General features: G+C 47.1%; 1 protein-coding gene and 1 long non-coding RNA gene across 4 annotated transcripts in view; one reads left to right on the top strand and one right to left on the bottom strand.

Annotated features, from left to right (window-relative positions):
* ARHGEF9 (Cdc42 guanine nucleotide exchange factor 9) overlaps positions 1–15,582 on the top strand; it is a 196,573-nt gene extending 180,991 nt beyond the window's left edge. The window contains exons 11-13 of the mRNA XM_062006749.1: positions 3,547–3,790; positions 4,505–4,573; positions 15,334–15,582. Coding sequence (XP_061862733.1) covers positions 3,547–3,790; positions 4,505–4,573; positions 15,334–15,515 — 495 coding nt within the window. The 3' untranslated portion in view covers positions 15,516–15,582. The remainder of the gene's footprint in view (positions 1–3,546; positions 3,791–4,504; positions 4,574–15,333) is intronic.
* LOC133626601 (uncharacterized) overlaps positions 1–15,697 on the bottom strand; it is a 48,317-nt gene that overhangs the window by 1,727 nt on the left and 30,893 nt on the right. For all 3 annotated transcript variants that reach the window (XR_009819663.1, XR_009819662.1, XR_009819661.1), the window contains exons 5-6: positions 7,682–7,828; positions 20–6,453 (exon numbers count right to left, since the gene is read on the bottom strand). This is a non-coding gene — a long non-coding RNA (uncharacterized LOC133626601). The remainder of the gene's footprint in view (positions 1–19; positions 6,454–7,681; positions 7,829–15,697) is intronic.

Genomic DNA, 15,697 nt, shown 5'->3' with positions numbered 1-15,697 from the left:
CCTGAGTTTGTATTCTCACCTCCACATGCATAAAGAACTCCTTAAACCAGGACTTTGGCCTTGTTTGCTGTATGTAGCACAGATGAATTCCGAAATGTTCTTGAAATCAGTTGCAGTGTAAGCCAAGTGCGTGTGAAGATGCCCCTGCTTCACTCGGGAGCTGAGGAACAGATGTTGTTCTTTAAGAGCTGCAGGAACATATGCGATGGAATAGCCACGGATCAAATAATTAATATGCTTCCCATGCTGTGGGTATGAAAATTCAGTCAGCTGGGAAATAATATCCATTTACTGAGTGTTGGCAAGAAGAGGGGAAGAAAGGAGAGGTGGTAGTAGGAAATGTCTATCCCATTAAAACCTCCGTGATCCACTTACGGCGATCAGTCTGCTGTAGGGACTGAACTGTCTGGAAACCAGGTGTGCACAAAGTGTCTTCCACCTGCAGACACGTGCTGTTCACAGAGGTGTCCATGAGCTGTGCTCCTCTTGTGAATAAAGGGCTTCTTAAAAACTCGGAGTGCTGGTGCTGGAGTTGATGGTCTAAACGTGGGGAGTGGTCCTTCCTTTGTGGAAGTACAAAGGGAACATGCTGTTGGCACTGGGCAGCGACCCACACTCAGGTGACGTCAGGTGTGGATTTGGCTCTGAGCTCTTTCTGAGCCTCTCTGAACGCTTTCATCTTCCTCTGTGTCAGCACTTTCCTCTCCTCTAGGCTCTTTCTGAACCTCTCTGAATGGTTTCATCATCCTCCATGTCAGCACTTTCCTCTCCTCTGGGCTTTCCCCCACTCAAGGGGCTGTTTCTCCACCAGACGGTTCCTGCCAAGCTGGAGGTTGTGATCTCCAGGGAGGACAAGGGGAGAAAAGATGACTCATTTCTTATAGATTCATTACTGAAGTTTCTTCTCCAAAGGACAAGTGACAGCAGGAGCCTTGTGCTTGCTGTCTTTCCCTCATCACCCATGTGCTCGCTCAACACTCAAGGACAAAAACACAGCGTTTCTTCGTATGTTTTCTGCAAAGTGCCAATAGCTGAGCTTGTTCTTTCCCCCTGTTGCCTTCTCACCAACAATACTGTTCTGTGGGGCCATTTTATTTCCAAGAGCACTTGTATGATTCCATTATCTCCTCATTGCTACTTCAATAACTCCTAAGCAACACCATTATCTTCCCATCCACCTGCAAAAGACGGGAGCCTCTAAAACGCTGCAGAAGCCTCGAGGGAGGCAGCGACTGTTCCTGCTGCAGCCTTGGAGAGGCAATGTGTGGGGCAGCTCACTCGGCACGTCTGAACCTCCTCTGGAAGTATAATGACAGCACAAAGCTGTGAAAACACTCACTTAGCGTTAGCTGTGGAAAAAGAGCTCGTAATGTTTGCTGAATCAAATGGAGAGGCAGGAGAGGGGAAAAACGCATCTAGTATGTGTAAGGAAAAAGCTAATGCAGAGAGCCTGGTATTTTCAGAGCCAGGTGAGAAGGAGGATTGTGATTGTTTATTCTTGTAATAGCTTTTATGAACAAATCTGTACACAATCATGACTGTTGCACAGAGCAGTACCTTTGATCCCACTTCACCCATCTCACTCACGAGCACAGCCTGTTCACGGTTGTGTTCTGGAGGTTTTGTCGTCAGTTGGAAGCAGAATGCTTGCTGGTGTAGCTCATTGAAGGTGCACATCTTTTTTTCCCTCTGAGGTTTGTTACCCAGTTTTTCTGAGACCTTGTCCAGGATTCAAATTTAACCTGAGCGCACAGTATTGATTTAATTGAACACCTTTAGCGTGGTGCTTCCAGCCTTCTCCCAGCACTTCGCCAGGCACAGAAGGGAAAGAAGCACTTCTCCAATTTAGGACAAAACAAGAAAGACTTTCCTATTGCATATTCAGCCTGAAATGGCCTTTTCTTATGTTTTGGGCAGCATCACTGCTCAAAGGCTATGCACTAGAGGAAGATACTTACACCGTACATTTGTTAATGGCATTCTCACTCCCCATCCCCCAAGCATTCCAGAGAAAGGAGCTAGGTTTTAAAGGCTACAAGCTTCTGGACAGTGCTCTGTCTCATCTTAGTCAATAGTGTCTGGCAGATGCACGAGCAAGTTTGCTGCAAAATTATGACATACAATTTAATTTCCAAGAGTAATGATTTCTTTAAAATGGCCCCCACTGCTTACCTTTAAAAAACCTCACCAGTAAATCCTCTTTGAGGAAATAAATGCTGTGCATTGATTTTATTTGTCTTCTTAAGTGAATCCTTTGACGTAGCATTTATCTTTTGGGCACTCTCAAACATATTTAAGTTAGCTCAAAAGTATTTAAGGTAATTTCACTCAAAAGTATTTCATTTAATACACCTAAATAGTGGCTGTTGAGAGTGAGTAGAGGAAGGAAATCTTGATTGTGTGTTGCTAAATTTGGCTCCTTAAATATGTATGATCACCTTACACAGTCATGACTATGTGATTGACATTCTGTTTTCTGATGATCATTTTTTGTTACCTGTTCATATAAAGACATAGGCTCCTCTTAGACCAGTCTAAATCAGGACTAGCTCTGGTAAAGGCCGTACAAAATGTGACGGGCAAAAGCAAAACAAGTGTGAAGAGGAAAAGAGGAAATGAGCTGTTTCTTACTGCAGATTCTCAGCGCCACAATTTCACATCTGTGATTGAGCAGCTGACAGATCTCAAACCATGGGTTTTTTAGGGCCACCTCCACCTCCTGCTGTCTGCCAGCCCGCGTGGTTTGGTGGGGGGTGGTGGTGGCCCATCCGCAGCACCGCTGCACACTGCTGCATGTGAATACTGAACGGTTAATAATGGAGACTGTTTTACCTTTCCCTTCTCAACAGAAATGGGCTGTTGATGAAAAACAAGAGGCAGGAGTAAGTAATTTAGAAAGGAGATGAGGATGAAGAGGTTTAGTTGTAAAGGTTATAAACATCAGGAAGGGAAAAAGAAGAAATTTAAGCTGGATCAAGAGATTAAAACCTGGGTGTAATGAGACAGAGATAGGTCAGGAGTTCTTTTAACTGGGAATCGGGGTAATTTTCTCAACAATGAGTTGTGAATAATGGGAACTAGGTTCCAGGGAGAAGGGACAGAGACCCATCTCCCCTGACTCTGAGAACACATTTGGAAACCAGAGCTCTGCAGTGCCAAACACACCTGAGCCCAGGTCTCAAGATCTGTGCTCCTGCATGGTCTCGTTTGCTGCACAGGAGCCCCATCAGGTCAGTCACCTGAAGTTTCTGCTCTCTTGTCCTATGCAACAGAACTTCCCATCGTGGAAGATGTTGGGAGTGTGTTACCAACTCCAAGGCATTTCTTTATGCCTACAAGCAGCATTTTGCAGAATGAGGATTTGTGTTTTGTTCTTTTATGCCTATGACCTGTTTGTTTAGCCAGCAACAAACGTAATCACAGCAGGTGAGGCTTGGAGAATCTGACCAGACTTCATCATTACTTCTTTTCTTCAGCCTTCCCATGAGTTCCCTGCTGAGTTCAGGCTCTGTAAATATCTTACCATCTCTCCTTTTCTTTCTGTAGGATCTGATACGAAGAGATATTCTCTATTACAAAGGTCGCATAGACATGGATAAATACGAAGTGGTGGATATAGAAGATGGGAGAGATGATGACTTCAATGTCAGCATGAAGAATGCCTTCAAACTTCATAACAAGGAGACTGAGGAAATGCACTTATTCTTTGCCAAGAAACTGGAGGAGAAGTTACGGTGGCTTAGAGCTTTCAGAGAAGAAAGGAAGATGGTAAAAGAAGATGAAAAGATAGGTGAGGAATATGAAATGAATCTGAATGGAGATTGTTGGTAATGCTTAATTTTGTCCCAGCTGTTGGAGTAGCCCACTTTTTTTTCTAGTAGACTTACAGCTCAGCCTTGTTCAGGTGTCCTTGGTTGCTCTCAGAGTCATAAATAGATTTTCCTATTCAGTTACTGGTATTTTTGGCCCACAATGAACAAGTTCTGTCCATAGCTTCAAGCCTGGACCTCTGTGGGTACTGTGGGAGAAGGCAGGCTTTGGCCATCTGACTTCAGAGTCTTTTGGCTGCATCCTTTTGCTCTGGTTGTGTCTCGTGCAGGGTAGGAAGGGGGCAAAGCCAATGACTTATCAGCCGTGCCCTTCCCTCAGCAACAGCCCATAAATTGCCTGTAACCGACATCAGTTCAGGCTGGGTTTGTGTTGCTCAGCTGTAAAGCACTGGGCATATTTATGATACTGTATAAATAGTAATGGGTCTAATCTTACTTTTCATACAGCCCCTGCACAAGTGAGATTATAGAGAGGCCTGTCCTTTCCAGGAAGATTTGCTTTTCAGTAAACCACTCGCCCGCACACGCAGCTCACTGGGTGATGCTTTGCCACTTAGAGAGTTCTGTGTTTGCCAAACAGGGCAGAACATTCTCCCCTTCTCCCCTCCCCAAAAGAAAACAAGAGGCTTTGTGAGCAATCTTCTGAATTGTGTTTGCGGTGTTCCCTTTTCCAGGCTTTGAAATTTCTGAAAATCAAAAGCGACAAGCGGCAATGACAGTAAAGAAAGTCAGTAAGCAAAAAGGTAACCGGCAGCACGCACTGTGCCTGGTGATGTGAGGGTGGAGCGGGCTGGGCTGAATCCTGCTGGGTTAGGATCCAGCATCCCCCTTCAATTTCCCCCTCCCTTTTCTCTTTTTTTATGAAATACCATTTGTGCTTTGTATCCTTTCTTAATGTATCTGTGGGGCCAATTTAATCTCTGGTCTAAGGTGGTTGAAGCCAGTGGAATTTCACCAGAGATGTATTTGATCTCGTGTCTCCAAGTCTGATGTCCAGAAGCTGTCCTTGAGGGCAGAAATCTCTCTCAGTTGTTTATCTCAGGCTGAAATGGGAGTGAGTGCGGAGATGTGTAGAGGTTCTGCTAATTCCCAAAGTCTCCATTAGCAAAGAAAGGAAGATGGTTCAAATACTGGAGATGGTGAGGGGCCTCCCCCTTTTCTGCTTTAGGAAAGGGGATGTACATGTTTTCTGGGGCTACCTATAACTTTTTAAGGATGGCACAGTAGCATCAGCTCTAGGAAATTATCTTGGTAAAGACATTCTCTCTCTCTCATGTCAGATTCATTTCCCCATCCAGGCAGGCTACAGCCAACTAACAAATGCCATGCTAGGTAGTCTACAGAGTGGCAACTGGCACAACTGCCAGCGTTACTTGCCTCTCGCAAAAACTCTTGCAGCTACAGGTTTTGAGATGCTAAATATGGGGGAAAAGTCAAAGAGGTCGTTTTTCAAGTTTCCCAAAGTTTCTCAAAGGCACAAACATATTGATTTGTTACCAAAGTACCATGGCACAACAAATGGGTCCTTGGCTATGGTGAGTTCCAGGCAGGTCTGTCCCCGCTGTGTACGGGCGTTGGGTTGGTTTCTGCACAACTCGAAGGAGCTCTTTGCTTTCTGCCTCATCTGTTTGTTGTCTACTGGCTTTGCTGGTCCAGTAGTGGTTTGCTAGGCCAACTGTGTACTCCTTGGTTTGGTGTGTCTCTCCATTGTCATTAGTCTTCTCCTCTCTACTAACTTCCTCTGTTGTCTCCTGAGATGTTCTCTAAAACCTCTCCTGGCCAGATTTGCTAAGCTGGAGGAATGCACACACCCAAAAGCAGGCCCAACGACACACTTCTTACCCAAGAGCTGTGTAGTGCAGGCAGGTGCAGACACCACGAGCTTGGGTTGGAGATCTGCCCCTCAGCACTGGCATGCTTGTCCCTCAGCACGGCACCCACCACGGAGGTGATGGCAACTGGAAAACTAGAAACTCTGACTTGCATGATGGCCACGACCAAAAAACCCAGTTTTAATTCTTATTTGCTGTTCAGTTAATTCTATTATTGATTAATTAAGGGATTAATTAATTAATAATGGTACTGTTCAGTCATTAAGTGACATAGTTCAAAGGTTGCCTGAGCATGCCTACCACTATTCCCACTGAAATCACTGGCCTTGCATCCTGACAAGTACAACATGCTGTATTTACTGTACTTACTCCTTGTGCAGCAGTTGCTCTCTTGTTTTCTCTCTTTCTCTTTCTCTCTCTTTCTCTCTGAGATGAAAAAGGAGGGGCTGTTGTCTTAGATTTCTGTGATTATCACATTAATTAGCTAAAACACCAGTCAGCGTTTCTTTGATGAGGAGCTTAGGCTGTAACACTGGCAGTTCTTTCTGTGAGATGAAGGCCTCAGCTCAGAAGCTCAGCACCCAGTTAAGCAAAGCATCGTTGTTTTACTTAAGACATGAAATCTGGAAAACAACAAATCAGTAGCTCTGTTTCTTTTGTCCTGCGTTGTGGTAATCACAGCCCAGTCTCACATTAATTAAAGTACCGCACTGAATGTTTTGCTGAAAACTCTTGGTTTTCCTAGTCTGTGGCTTGTCTTGTGCCCATGACCCAGAGAGGCAGGAGCTGCTCTGAAGAGAGATAGGAGGAAATAGGGTTATTTTGGTCTTACCAGATGCATTTTACATGTGTTGCCAACAACTGTTTTTGCCAAAGGCCTTGGCAGGCACTTGGGGCCCGAGGGGCTGGAGGCCTGTGCTGGCCTTGCCCTCCCCGTGCAGCCTCCCCCAGCACAACAGTGGCATTGGAAGGGGCTTTCAGTGAGTTTGGAGCTACATGTGGAGAGCAGGGAAGCTGTTTTAGGAGCAGGAGTAGTTCCACTGCTGTTGAAGTGAGGGAGCCCTGGCCCAGGCTGCCCAGGGAGGGTGTGGAGGCTCCTACTTGGGAGGTTTCCAGACCCACTTGGACACGTTCCTGTGCCCCCTGAGTGAGGGGAACCTGCTTGAGCAGGGGTTTGATGATCTCTAGATCATCCCTTCCAACCCCAACCACTGTGGGATTCTGGGATCTACTCATTTAAAATTAAGGAGTTTGCCAGGTCTCAGTGCTGCGGCAGGGCCTGACAACTCATCAGCCCAACCTGACACATCCAGAGCCCTGCTGGTGTCAGTGGATGCCTATTACAGACTTGTTTCTAGATTATCTCAGTTGTTCCTTCCACCTTTTAAAAGGGAAACCATGGTAATTTCCTTGTCACAGAATACTTAAGGAAGAGAGGAAAGCCGTGAAGGAGGTGAGATGGAAAATGCAATCAACTTTGTTAGAGGTGAAGCAGAAAACCATTTTTCAAACAGTATAAGCTGTCACTTATTTCCTGCCCTGTTGTACCACACCTCTCAGCAGCATTACTGGGGAGCTGAGTGCTTGAAAAGGAAGCATTTTAAACTATGAGACAGGCTGAGAGATCAGCTGAGAGCAGGAGAAGAGACCTTAAAACTACTTTTTGAGCTGATGGAAACTTTGTCCAGGTTCCTTAAAAGGGAACAAAACTCTGAGAACTTTGAGAAGTTTCTGATGCCCCAAATGTAGGTGCCCTGTGGGGCACAAGTCAGCCCCTGTGGATGCTCCTGGCTCCTGCTGCTGCAGAGGGACTGCCAGGCCTCCATCCACAGCGATTTCATGGTGCCCAAGGTCACATTTCAGCAATATACACAATTCAGGATCTGCACTGCTTATGGGATTGGGCAAAATGGAATGACATTAGACCAGGTGCCTTAAGACAGCATTAAACCAATTGTTGGCCTTCTTTTAAGTTCATAAGACATAAAGTAAGTGGGTGGTGTTGGCTGTGCACCTTACCAGCAGATAGAGAAAAGGGCTGTTTGTTGTCTGGGTGTTTTTTTTCTTTCTGCATCAGTTGATCAAGATTTTGCCTCTTGGTTACTGCCCTTTAGCCTCTTTCAGTGTCAGTGTGGTAACTGGGAGTAGAATTCAGCGTGGTGTCTCCTAGAAATAGTAAAGTAACAGAGAAATGTATTTGTCTTGACTTGCAAAACCAACAAAAAACCCCACAACCCTTTTGAAGCTACAGCCAATCAATGTGCAACCTTTCTGCAGATAGGTCCAGGTACCACTGAGGACCTTTGCTGCCTGCACTGACACACCAACATCCAGGTGGCATCGAGTTGCACTTCCAAAATTGTGCTCATTATTGACTAAAGCAGGGGAAACAACTCTTCAGTTCCCTTGAAGATAGATCCTTTGTGGATCTCCAGCCCATCCTTAATATAGACACAGGGTTATCCAGGGTACTTTCTCCATTTTTAAGTGTCTGAAAAGAGAAGGCTCCTTTAGTGCCTTTATCCATCAAGGGCTTCTGTTCTGATGGCCACTTTTAATCTCCCCTCCAAGGATTAATACTTGGAGCTTTCAGAAACATTCAGTTACTGTTCTGATCCCCAGCTGTGCCCACATCTGTCCCCATGCAGGACAGCATTTACACCTAAGGGGGTTTTGGTCATGTTCCTGGAAGGTGTCAGCCAGGGGTGTCAAGGGGATTGGAGGTTCCAGGGCCAAGGAAGGAGATTCTATTCTTAAAACACCATTTCCCACTAATGTTTCTGTTTTTGAAAAGGAAACGTCTGTCTAAATGTAAAGAAGTGACCTTAGTGCCAGGCAGGAGGATTTCCCACCCCAGGGGAGCTCCTCAGACCCACACTATGAGCCAGATCCTTCATAACCTTCTCTCTGTCCTGTGTGTTCTCCTCTGCACTGTACCACAGCTTCACCAGCCCAGAGGAGTCCTTAGCCTGGTGCTCTGGGACTTGCAGAAGGAGGGAAACAGATATTCAGTCATCATCACCCCTGGCCCTGAGCTTAGAAGGATGCTGTCATTAACTCTGCCCATAAAATCCTCAGCCACGCACCAGCAGGGGCTAAATCATCAGCCAGCATGAACTGCCTTGGCCTGCAGTAAAACACCCTCTGAGTCACTGGATTTTCCTGTTAATTTCTTCCTTGCTGATCACTTGAGCTCAGGGCAAACTATGTCATAAACCCCCTGACCCAACCACCCAGCAGCTTTTCTGTGACTTGTCACACTTTTGCGCTTCAAGCTTTGCCCCAGCAAGTGTGCACAGCCCATGGAGAGGACTGTGTGTTAGTTCCAGAAGGAGAGGACTGTGTGTTAGCTCCTCATGCTGGCTTGGAGGACAGGTCTTTCCAGCTCTGTACATACTTCCCATGACTCTCTACAGAGTTTGAGCTGATTTTATTGCATCTTCTTTACTAACAAGACTGAGGTGGCCCTGACATGTTTTCTCATCCTGCTCACACAGGATGGCACAGCCTCAGGGGGACTGAACAACAGGCAGACCAACCACTTGAAAACAAAGAGGGTCATTTGCATTTTCAGATAATCGGGGTCACTGTTAGAGCTTCCCACAGCATAGGTGAGGAGCTAGTTGTGTTCTGGGTGGTATTTCCCCACAGATTCAGAGAAATCACAGAGCTTATCCCATTGTTTATAACCTACAGACCCTACCCCTACCCTCCAGACAGAAGGAGTCCTGCTGTAGGGCTGCAGCACTTGCCTCATTGATGAGGTGGCTTCTCCTGTGAGGTGTTATTGACCCTGCTGGAGTCAGAAGTACCCTCTGAGTTCCAGGCAGATGTGCAAGCTGAGACGAATCATGAATGAAGTCTTTTCTGGGAGATGTCTAAGGATGGTACCAGTGACCTGGTAATGGGCACAGACTCCTGAGCATGTTCTCCAGGGAAGTTTTTTGGGGAGATGTGAAATGAACCTCTTGGGTTTGCCATTTGTCCTCATTTGAAGAGCCAAGATGTCGGGTCAGCCTCATATTGAGATTCCAACTGAAATAAGGTTGTCAGCCCAGATACTCCTGTGCTTGCAGCCTGGTGAGGTGTTTCAGGTGAGGGGCAGTGGGGCTACCCAGAAGAGGCTGCATTTCAGGGCAGTGATGGATGGACTCATCCCTTCCTATCAATGGAGCCTATGGAGTGGTCTTTGCTGGCAGTGTACAGGATGCTGGAGGAGAGGGAGGCTATAAAAATACAAGATGAGATAAATTAGCTTTAGCCTGGCTTTGATTGATAAAGCCCCAGTATAATTTATTCCATCTTGCCTCACTTAGCTTTTCCTTGTCACGTGAGGAATCATTATCATAACGTCCCTTCTAATGACATCAGGTTGCAGTAACAGACTTGATGATTAGACTCAGGAAGGTTCAGTTACCTCAGTGTTGTTGGTAGATACTATGGTTGGCTGTGGTGTAGCCAGGACACAAGATTACTGGTTTTTTTTTGCATTTCTCAAGCTGCAGTTAGCCCTTTACCCCTCCCTCTTCCTCCAAAACAGAGAAGTTAGGCTAGTGGTTAGAAAAGGGAGTTAAATCATGTCCTCCTGACCGGTACCATCCCTGGCAGTACCTGCCTCTGCCAGGCCATTGAGTAAAACCCTCAGCTGTGTAAAGAGCCATAGCTATTGCACCCCTTACATTCCTCCAGAATGAAGGGAGGATGTCAGAATTGGAGTTGGGTGGTTAGCATGGAAGTGTAAACCCGTGGAGTCTGCCTGCAGAGGCAGAGAGTTCCTGCTCACAGCTGCCATCCACCCCTCTGGGTGTAAAAACCAGGTGTGCAGCCAGGGAGCAGAACTGCTGGCAGACACAGTGTAGTTCACCAACTCTAATAACAGCCATCAAGGGAACAGTGGTGAAGTGCTTTGAGATCCTCTGTTGAGACGTGCTGAAGAAGGGCAAAAGGCTGTACCCATTCACCCATGACTGCTTATTTACTGAACTTCAACTTGTTGCTGTTGCAGGAGCAATTCAGCATACAACAATCAGTGTCCTTGAGCTATGTTCCTGTGTGTGGGTTACAACATTCAGGAGGAAACTGGATGTAGGGGATTTTTGAGCATGGCTCCTGAAGGATGCAAGTTGGCTCAGGTGCCATTGAGGTGTGAGGAAGATGGGAGGGTTCCTCAGTGCAGTGTTGCCTCCTTGCTCACCAGCAGCCTCCACTCAGTCCTCAGAGAAAGCAGATGTTGGTATTTTAGTGTCTCCCACTCAACTCTAGCTAACAAACAGCGTGATATCTAGACAGCTAGATAGATGAAAAGCCTATGAAAGAGCTCCTGATGAAAGTACAAGCTAAAATCTTAAGAGGCTGAGGATGGAATGAACAGCTTGTAAGGCAAGTTTCCGTGGTTATGTGTAGGCAAATCTGGGTGTATTCTGTGTGTGTTTTTGTATTCCCTCTGGAAAGGTGCGTGTTATGTTCTGCTCTACTATGACTGGGTCTGTCTGCACGTGTCCTGCGAGTTACTAGCATGCTCCTGAACCTTCAAGTGCTGCTGAAGTCGTGTTGTAACCTCAAATAGAAGAGATGCTTTGAAAAAAAAAAAAAAGCACTGGAAAGGGAAAAAAAGAGACTTTAGCTTTAAATCTCTCTGTTTTCCTCTGAGCTGAGAAATCTGAAAGATTCCAAGTGACGTTGCCTAGTACTAAAAAAAGCTGTGATTTCACCCGACAGTGCAGCCTCTCTCTTCACCACTTTTGTCTCGCCAAATTATAAACCCTGGAGTTTTCTTTTTCTCATTCTGAACAGATTTCCACCACCCCCACCCTGCTGAACGATCTTGCTCTGCAGCTGCAGCCTTTCTCTCCTGCTACAGTGCAGAATTATGCATGAACCAGCAGAAGGAGCTCCAAGTCTGGTCATTGGCCTGTAGCTGCTTTCTCACACCTTGTAAAGGCAGTGCAGCAGCTCTGTCTAGAAATCATTACCCATCTATTGATTCTTTCCCTTCGTGCTCTGAATTCTCTTGGCCCCAAATCGCATTGGAAAAGAGCTTTGCTCATTTCTTCCTGTTGAATTGCAGTAGAGTTTATGACTTTGCATATCAGAAAAGAACCAAAAATCCCTCAAGAGACAGTTTTGCACAGTGGCTCCTGGTTGTGATGAGCAAACCACTTCAGAGCAGAAGAGAAAAATACCAACCTGCCATCCTTTCTTCCCAGAGTTGCTCTTTCTCAGCATTTGAGGATTAGGTGAATCTCACTCTTCCCTTTCTATCCTCAGTTCCTGTGTCAAGAATGTGGGTATGTCCCCCAAACAAAACCCCAAAAAGGCCATTCTTGGGGGCACCTCAAACTATGGCAAAGTTTTGTGTCACAGTTTCACCAGAAAAATGTCTTCTTACAGAATTATCAGCCTGTTTTGAATTGCATGCCCACAAACACAGGGGATTATGCATGCCATGGAGATCCAGGGGCTGGGTCATTCAGGCTGGGGAGGCCACTTGATAAATATGATAAATATGCAAACCTTTGGCTGCTTATTCAAGTAGAAGCAGCCAGGAGCTTTTGACGTCCATCCAGCTTAGATGTTAAAGCCAAGTGCCCAGATCCTCGAGCAGGGCCACACAGACAGCCCAGAGAATGAGAGTCTGAGGTTTGTTACTGAGGGAGGTGGCAGTGTAGACATTTGTTCAGGAGTTTGAACCAAAAAGGCTATTTGTGGAAAGAACTGCAATGGGGTTTGCTAGTGATCTGGCCAGGGGAGTCTGCCTTTTTCTCTTCTGGAGAAGATAGACTATGGATTATGTCCTTTGCAGTGTGACTCCATCAGTGTCAGTGGACTTCAGCCAGACTGTTGTTTCTCTGCTTCTGCAGCCTTCCAAGTGCATAATGTTTTGCTGATCCAAGAGATTTCTTGGTGTTTCTGTGTCATGATTAAATGCATTAGTTCAGCCTCACAACTTGGTTTAGAGATGATGAAGAGCTCAGGCCAGCTCAGCATGGCCGACTGACTGGGTGCATCACAAGGCCAACTGCTACTCTGCAGCCACAGGATGCAAAGACACTGGGCCATGTCATGAAAGCAATGTGGGTTTAAGGTCTCCCAAAGCTAGAAATAGTTGCTGTGTGTCCCTTAGTAGCAGCTTTAGATTCCCAGCTCCTCTGTGTTGTAGAACATTAATTAGTAACCTTGATGGCACAAGGACTAGTTGCCTTTGAAGTCATTCCTGGTCCTTTGGGGTCACTTGGAGATGACAGAATGAGAATCATTTTGGTTGGAAAAGACCTTTAAGATCATCAAGTCCAACCACTCACCAGACAGAAGATAAGTTTCCCAGCTCTAGCCGTGTATCTGTACCAGATCCCAGCTGCCCACAGATCCTAATTTTCCACACTATCTGCTGGGAAAAGTGGCCAAGACACTAAAGGCTGATGGCCTCCAGGGGAGTGTCTACACTCTTGTAGGGGTTCAGGGCTGATGTTTGCCCTCCAGAGCAGTCTCTGCAGTTGATTACATGGCCCACACGTTGACCTGCCTTCCAGCAAGGCGACTCAGAGCCAGGACAGTGGGAAAAGAAGCAGTGGAAGAGACAGCTTAAGCCTTTGCTTTGCCCTTACCAAGCATCATTGGCTGAAGTAATTTAGTGGAGTTAATTCAAATCAACAGCTGGGGACTGCCAGCAAGGATGGTGCAGAAGTTGTCTGGGGTGTCCTCAAACTGTCTGGGTCCAGGTGTGAGCCCAGGACAGCAAGGGCTGTGGGGCTGCACGCTGCTCTGCAGGCCTGCTGCGGGAGAGGGCAGCTGGGGAAAGAGGGAGCAGAACACTTGCTGATAAGCCCCTCTCTTACATGCAGACACAAATGCAGAACATCTCCAGCTGGTTCTTTTCTTAACAAGTTTGAAATATGAACCATGATGAATATGTTAAAGGTTAATAGGTACGAGTCACGGAGCAAGTTGTGTCCACTGTGAGGAAAGCTCTCGGGACACTCCCTGCAGTGGACAGAGCTCGCGGCGTGATTTGATGGTATTTGCTGCAGAGGAGAAATCAGTTAGACATATTCAAGAGGGTATCTCCACTTGGTCTGAGCCTTTTGAGGATCTGAACAGCCCTTGATTGGTAAATTCTACAGCAAGGGGAAGCAAATTAATTCTCTTTCCTAAAGCCACCCTAAAGCCTTAGCTTCGTAGCTGAAAGAGGTCCCGAACTGTAACGCAGCAGCCTATCAAAGCTGTCCGCTGAGCTCCGTGGGTGCACTTTGTGAGGCTTTTCCCTTTGCCTGTAAGTACGTGCCCGTGTGCAGCCTTGGCGTGCCCGGCCTGCCGAGCGTGTGTCTGTGTGTGGGTCGGAGCCGGGAGCTGAATGCAGAGTCGCATTTCTTGTACACACGTTGCTGTGGTACCTGGGTGCTAATCACCGTATTTTGCCTTCTCTAGCACCTTCCCAGCCGAGGATCTCAAAGTGTTTTACAAACTTTAATTAATTTAGCTTCACAAGCCTCCTGTGAGGTAGGTGGGTGAGATGCCAGCCCGCTTTCCAGATGAGGACACCGCTCCTGCGGTTAAAACAAGGGGAGGCGGTGGCCTGGAGATGGCCCTCGCGGAGCCCGCACCCGTCACGCGCCCGGGGCTGCCCTCCCCGCAGAAGGAAGAGCAGTTCTGCGTGCAGCAGAGGGGATCCAGAGATGGCCAGAGCTTACTGCAACCTGCTTCAGAGCCCTGCTCCTCTCTCCTTCCTGCCCTTCTCTGGAGTTGTGGTTTCCAGCCGGTCACGCTGCCCTGAGGCTGAAGGAGGGATTATCCCTCATCAGTGGCGTTGCGGGGAAAGGGAGTACAGAAGTAGCCGTGTTACTGTTCCCTGTAGTCTGCACTTTGGTGGTGCTGCACCCTCCCTTCTCTTCCACTCCCCTAGAGCTGCCCTTTGTACACCATCCTTTACAAGAGGTTGCGTAGGACCCAGCTTGCCGAAGCTGCCCCGTTCCGCGGGAAGGCTGTCAGGGCAGCACCCCCTCACCCCGCTCCCGAGCCAGGACTCACCCATGTGGGAATTACACAGCTAGAGCCTGGAAGTGTAGCCTTGCCAGCCCATCCATTGCCAGCGGTTTGGATTGAGCAGAATCAGCCTTTTCTGCGTTGAGTGCAGCCGTGTTTGGCTGCAACCAGACTGGTAAATGGAAAACGAACCTTATGGAAAAGTCCTACAACGTTTCCTAAAGCAAACAGTGAGTTGCCCTTTGTGTAGGCCCTCGGGGTGCCTCTGCCTGGGGCTGCTCGCCGGGGCAGAGCTGCTCTCTGGGCCTCGCTGGGAGGGAGGGGGAGAAGGAGTTTGGAAGGAGCGTTATGTGCGTCAAAGGACGCGGTTGTCAGCCTTCGCCTGCCCAAGTCGATGCCGCGTATGGCCTCAGCCACCTTTGGGCTTCATTAGGTCACCCAGGACTTTTCCATGAGGGCAGACAAAACTCAGAGTCAGGGAGCTTCTCCGAAGCTTCAGCTCGTGGTGTAGGGCAGGTGGCCTCCGCGCTGAGCTCAGGCAGCTCCGTAGCCGTGCCGTGTCTGTAGCGCTCTCCCTGTCGCTGGGACCCTGCTTACTGAGCGCTGAGAAGCGATAGCATGACGAACAAAGACGATTGACCCAATTGCACTTTGACTGATCTGTTTCTTTTTCCCCCCAATCATCGATGCAGGTGTGAGCTACTCCAAGTCGGTTCCTCCAGCCTACCCACCACCCCAGGATCCATTAAATCAGGGACAATACATGGTGACAGATGGCATATCCCAGTCCCAGGTCTTCGAGTTCACCGAACCCAGACGCAGCCAGGCACCATTCTGGCAAAACTTCAGCAGGTTAACACCATTCAAAAAATAATACCTAGAGAGATGGAGAACTAAAAGAACTAAAACAGAATTTAAGAAAATAAAATTAAATGAAATTATATTTATAGATGGACCTTTTTTGGGAGAAGCACTGTTGCAACTAAATATATATATACATATATATATACACACAGGTTAAAAATAATAATATATATACATATATGTATATATATA

The sequence above is a fragment of the Colius striatus genome, chromosome 13 (genome assembly GCF_028858725.1).
Source record: "Colius striatus isolate bColStr4 chromosome 13, bColStr4.1.hap1, whole genome shotgun sequence".
Lineage (NCBI taxonomy): Eukaryota > Metazoa > Chordata > Aves > Coliiformes > Coliidae > Colius > Colius striatus.
The sequence above is the reverse complement of the archived record's forward strand: the minus strand, read 5'-3'. Positions and strand labels throughout refer to the sequence as shown.